Source organism: Bubalus kerabau, chromosome 15, assembly GCF_029407905.1.
Source record: "Bubalus kerabau isolate K-KA32 ecotype Philippines breed swamp buffalo chromosome 15, PCC_UOA_SB_1v2, whole genome shotgun sequence".
NCBI classification, from domain to species: domain Eukaryota; kingdom Metazoa; phylum Chordata; class Mammalia; order Artiodactyla; family Bovidae; genus Bubalus; species Bubalus kerabau.
In genome coordinates, this window is record NC_073638.1 from 44,681,835 (window position 1) to 44,687,788 (window position 5,954).

A 5,954-nucleotide genomic window follows, 5' to 3' on the forward strand; every position below is an offset into this window, starting at 1 on the left:
GTGAAAATGGTATAAAAACCTTCTGTGGGAAACCAGAGATGGACCTGGGAGTTCTCCCTATTTCTGCCCAAGTATGAGAAACCTAGTATGCAGTCGTGTAACATCCTTCCTGAGGGTGAGCCAGAGGTGGGCTGGAGAGTGCTTGTACTTACCTGGCTCTCTGCTCTATCCTTCTGCTTCTAATAGGTCCTATGTGATCAGCAGAAAGGGCTACCTATAATGAGGGGCGGAAGCTGCAAGGTGATAGGTGTCCATGTGCCAGAGTGGTCAACAAACCCAAGCAAAGAAACTGAGCTTGAAGGGATAAAATACATTCTTTCAGACCACAGAATGAAGTCTTCTGTTGGGATTGTCAAGCTGTTGCAATAACACTAAAGTAATTATTTGATTTTGTGAAATTAAGATGATCTTTCCCTCTCTCCAGTTTGCCCTATCTCACCAGAGATGAAAGTCCTAGTTACTTGTTATGTGTTTGTATTTTTACAGAATTGGCTAAATCTGTCTCCTTCCCAGGAGCCTAAACTCCCCAAGTTCTAACATGGGTGGCTCCCTGTCTCTCTGGTGGATGCACCACTTAACTGCAGGTGAGAGCCACTCGTCATCACTGAATTAACATTTTCCAGTTCCATTTGCTCTCCAAAGAATGCTAGAATTATACTTTCAGAGCAGAGTTGAAAGTCTGGTGGCATACCTTTGAGATTTAAAAATTCTTGTTTCTGGAATACTTGTGTATGTCAAATAACATGAAAGAAAATGAATAGAATTTTCACTCAAGTTTCCTTTCTCACGATCAACCTAATAATATCCTTTGGGTATGTTTCTAAGCATGGCAAATCAATCAAGTATTAAATGAAAAGAAAGAAGAAATTTAAATTTAAAAAGAAAGAAGAAATTTAAGTTTGTTAAAAAGTTCAGCATTTTATGTGCAAATAAATATAGATTTATTTACATATGCATATGTCATATATTTTAGCTACAATTAGATGTGTTAATGGAAATTGTAGTGAATGCTGGCAGATAGCATTCATTTTCAGGATTACCATAAGGAAAATGGATTAATATTTTATTTGTATGTGAGAGAAGTTTTATTTTCACTTTCAGTGAAATGTTGGACCTTTAAAACCTAACATAGATAAAATTTTCATTATTTTGGTAATACTTTTTCAGAAGGAATTTGTTTATTTTGGTTAAAAAATTATTGTAATTGTTGTGAGTATTGATTGAAGCAGCCTCACTTTATAAGTGAATGAAGATGCATAATCATGCTGGTTTCTCCTATGGATTAAATATCATCATCTTAATACTAAACATCTGTATTTTGTTATTGTTGTTCAGTCCCTATGTTGTGTCTGACTCTTTGCAACTCCATGAACTGCAGCACACCAAGCCTCTCTGTCCTTCACTATCTCCCTGAGATATGTCTGTTGAGTCAGTGATGCCATCCAACCATCTCAACACCTGTATGGTATGCTAAAAATTTTATAAATGTAAGAAATTTACTGGAGAATTTTCTTACTATAAGGCCCAAATCAGGGACACAAATTTATAAGACTAAAGAGTCTCAGTGGGAAAAGAAATAGAAAATATTAGCCCAAAATTTAGGTAATTCAGACAGTTCCTCTCTCTTTGTTTTCTAGATTTTTGGAGAATTTAGGAAAACATGAACTTTTATCCTTCATAATCTGTGAATACAATATTCTCAATTTTCTGCTTTGCTTTATAGGAAATCAGAGAAGCACATTGAACAAAGCACACCAACTCACCTGCTGTGAAAGCACTATGGAAAGTCCTATGACATTTCTTCAGTTTTCTCTAAAAAGAACTGAAGGACTGATTAAATGTACTCTTAGGCCAAATAGTCCTTCAAGAACATGATTATAATTTGCTGCTGAGAGGTATGTATAAAACATGTGATGTCTATTTACTATTTGTTTCCTCTTTCTAAACTAAACTGATGTGAAATAGTTTGAAAAAAAATTTTTAAGAAATGAGTGTGACTTCTTGTTGAAAACATAATTTATCATTTGAGTGCTGATGCCTGCTCATTTTCTTTATCTGAGATAATGATGGTCCCTTGCCTGTCATGGTCCATCAATAACTCCAGCTATTACCATCTTCCCAATATACCAACTTCCCACATGCATCTCTTCCACTGGTCAGGCTGAGTAGTTGCCTTCATGTTTTCTTGTCTTAAAGATGTTAGCCTTGTTGGGGAGAAGATTAAAAAACATTCTTCCTCTGATTGTGGTGATCATTTGGTGGTATACACAAAGATCAAATTTTTATGTTATATACCAGAAACCAATATAGTATTATATACCAACTTTACCTCAGTTAAAAGCAACCAAAAAAGCAAAGATCTTATGACCTTAGTAGCTTCCTTCTCTCTATTACTTCCCAACCACAGGGCCATTACTGGGCACCATATCCACCCATCCATTGGAATTAGGACTAAATATGGAAGAGTACCATTCTGCTTGGCAGTCAGTTATGGTGTGTTTGGTCTGTGCCAAGAACTGTGGTAGGTTCTAGAGTGCACTGTGAAGAGTTAACCTGGTAAGTTTCAATGAAATCAATGTCTAAGCATCTGTGTCGTGTTATCCTTCAGCACTATCTTGTCCACCTTGCTAGCTCCTTTCTTGTACACAACTGTGTAAGCTCTCCTACCGTCTGGGCTTACTTCATACCTTTCCTCACTCTGTTCCTTTACCCTGGTAATATCTTTCTTTTTAACCACAGCCAACAACCCATATGTTTAGGAATGTGGCTTGAACGCAACTCTCCAGAAAGCCTTTTTGAGCTGAGTGAGAAGAGTTACACCTATTGAACTATTTTTATTTTCCTAAATTACCAGATCACAAGCAACAATTCAACAGAGATCCCTTAATGTTATCTGTAATCTGGGGGCAATGGGCATCCCTTGGATCCTTTACTAATTTTAAACTTATTTATAATTGATTGGTGATATATATTCTGAGCTATTTTTAAAAAGACAAAAATAATTGCATTTGCAAAGGGTTTGGGGGATAATCTAATGGTTTATGGCAGATTTATATGTCTTAAGAATTATTTTGGAAGAAGTATTAGAACTGGGGCTTGAGAAAACTATAGAGTGCTCATATTTTTGCCTAAAAAAAAAAAATTAAAAGTGATTTTTCTTCACCTGTCCCCACTGATAGCAAGAACTTATGTAGATTTATGTCTCAGAAAGTTGGATTATCATATCTGTGAAAATAGCAATAAAGAATATGGAAAATGTTGAAAAACTATTTCTCTAGATCATTTAAATAATTTAAGAAACATGCACATTTGGACCTGGTCAGAATGTGGGAAGCTCTCCTCTTTTCCTCCTTACTTTTCTTTCCTTTTAGACTCTCCTCCCAAAACCATGCCTCCTAAACATCACTGCAGCGGCACTTTCCAAAAACTGGAAAAATTAAACCCTGGCTATCAAATAAATGGCCACTTTTAACATCTCTGAAAGTACACTGAACCTTCTCTATCTCTTCTATTTAAACTTTCTATTCTACACAAACATTTAAATAAGTCCCACATTGAACTGATTCATAGTTTTTCTGTTCTCCCTTCCCCCTTATTATTGCTAATAGTAATACTATTTTTTTCTATTGTTCATTTTAAGCATGCAGTATTTCAATTACACTTAGATTAAATATTCTTTTATGTGATCAGGCCTTGAAACCTGACTACCATACATAGAAATGTTATGAAGAAATATATTTTAAGATTTACAAGTGACTTGCTACCATATAGCCTGTTTTAAGCGGGAAAATGTTCCTAACAACATAGATTTTCATGTGTGAGTTTTATACCCAGTTTTATAATTTCAATTAAAATTTGTTAATTTGTTAAGTTTTACTCTGACTGTTACTTTTTGGGACCTTTTTGAATTTCCCATCAGTTTAGTTCAGTTCAGTTGCTCAGTCATGTCTGACTCTGCGATTCTATGGACTGCAGCAGGCCAGGCTTTCCTGTTCATCACCAACTCCCAGAGCTTACTCAAAGTCACGTCCATTGAGTCAGTGATGCCATCCAACCGTCTCATCCTCTGTTGTCTCCTTCACCTCCCACCTTCAATCTTTCTTAGCATCAGGTCTTTTTAAATGAGTCAGTTCTTCGCATCAGGTGGCCAGAGTATTAGAGTTTCAGCTTCAGCATCAGTCCTTCCAATAAATATTCAGGACTGATTTCCTTTAGGATTGACTGGTTGGATCTGCTTGCAGTCCAACGGACTCTCAAGAGTCTTCTCCAACACCACAGTTGAAAAGCATCAATTCTTTGGCACTCAGCTTTCTTTATAGTCCAACTCTCACATCCATACATGACTACTGGAAAAACCATAGCTTTGACTAGATGGACTTTGTTGGCAAAGTAATGTCTCTGCTTTTTAATATGCTGTCTAGGTTGGTCATAGCTTTTCTTCCAAGGAACAAGCATCTTTTAATTTCATGGCTGCAGTCGCCATCTGCAGTGATTTTGGAGCTCAAAAAATGAATTTCCCATATTACCACCTAATTGACAGTTTCTATATTACTACCTAATATCATTTTCAACATATGAAGTTATTAACAGTCTAGCTTGTAAATCAATTCTGATTAGTCTATGATAATTACTTGGATTAAATATTACTGTCTGAAGCAAGTGGTCTAGTACTTTTGATCTTTAAAGAATCCAAATTATATTGATTGTTTATTCTGGTTGGATGGTGGATAATAGGCTTGTGAAATTTCAAACAGATTGGTTATACCATGTCAGTACATCATGATTTCCCAATGCTACCCACTGAAAACTCACTATGACTCCTTGCCCTCCAGCATCTTCTTCAGGGTGTTCTTGACTTCTGTGTTCCTCAAGCTATAGATCAGGGGATTGAGCATGGGAATTATAAGACTATAAAACACAGAGACCACTTTGTTGTACTTCCATGAATTCCCTGCTTTAGGTTGCCTTAGGTACATGAAAAATAGTGTTCCATAGAAAATGATGACCACAGTGAGGTGGGAGGCACAGGTAGAAAATGCTTTGCACTTGCCTTCTGAAGACTGGATTTTTATAATGGAAAAGAGGATGCAAATGTAAGAGATGAGGACAGTCAGGAGGGATCCAGTGATATTCACTGCAGAGAAGATCAAGAGCTGCTTTTCTTTGCTGTGGGTGTCAGAGCAGGAGAGGGCAAGGAGAGGGGGGTCAGCACAATAGAAATGGTGGATGATGTTGGAGTCACAGAAAGACAACTGGAAGGTCAGAACTGTCTGTATCACAGAGTTTAGGAAACCATAGGTATAGACCCCAATTGCCAACTCCTTGCAGACCCTCTGAGTCATAATGGCTGTGTAAATCAAGGGATTGCAGATGGCCATGTAGCGGTCATAGGCCATTGTGGCCAAGAGGAAGCATTCAGTGGTGGCAAAAGCACTGGAGAAGTAGAGCTGGGCAAAACAGCCTGAAAAGGAGATGGTTTTTTTCTTTATCAATAAATTTTGCAGCATCTTGGGTCCAATGGAAGAGGAGTAACAAAGATCAATGAAAGCCAGGTGGCTGAGGAAATAGTACATGGGGGTGTGGAGCCTGGAATCCATCCTGATGAGCAGGATCATGCCAAGGTTTCCCACCATGGTGATGAGATAAATGACCAGGAACACCACAAAGAGAGGAAGCTGAAGCTCGGGACAGTCTGTGAATCCCATGAGAACAAATTCTGTCACTATGGTATGGTTGCCTCTTGCCATTTTGTTCTTTCTCTTGCTGAAAAAAGAAAATATGGCTTCAAAATGATTAGATATTTACAAACAAAAGCTTCTTACCTCTTTGTTCCAGTACAAGATGACCAAAATTTGGGTTCACAATCCCAGTGATTAACAGCCATCATTTAGCTTTATTCTGCTAAAACAGACACAAAAATGTCTGAACTCATTAATTTTCTCTTTTGATGGAGA

General features: G+C 37.3%; 1 protein-coding gene across 1 annotated transcript; it reads right to left on the reverse strand.

The window, feature by feature from the left end:
- Positions 1 to 4,811: 4,811 nt before the first annotated feature.
- Positions 4,812 to 5,747, reverse strand: LOC129628689 (olfactory receptor 1030-like). The gene has a single exon (XM_055548161.1). It carries the CDS (start codon positions 5,745 to 5,747, stop codon positions 4,812 to 4,814), a length of 936 nt encoding a protein of 311 aa, XP_055404136.1.
- Between the last annotated feature and the right edge of the window lie 207 nt (positions 5,748 to 5,954).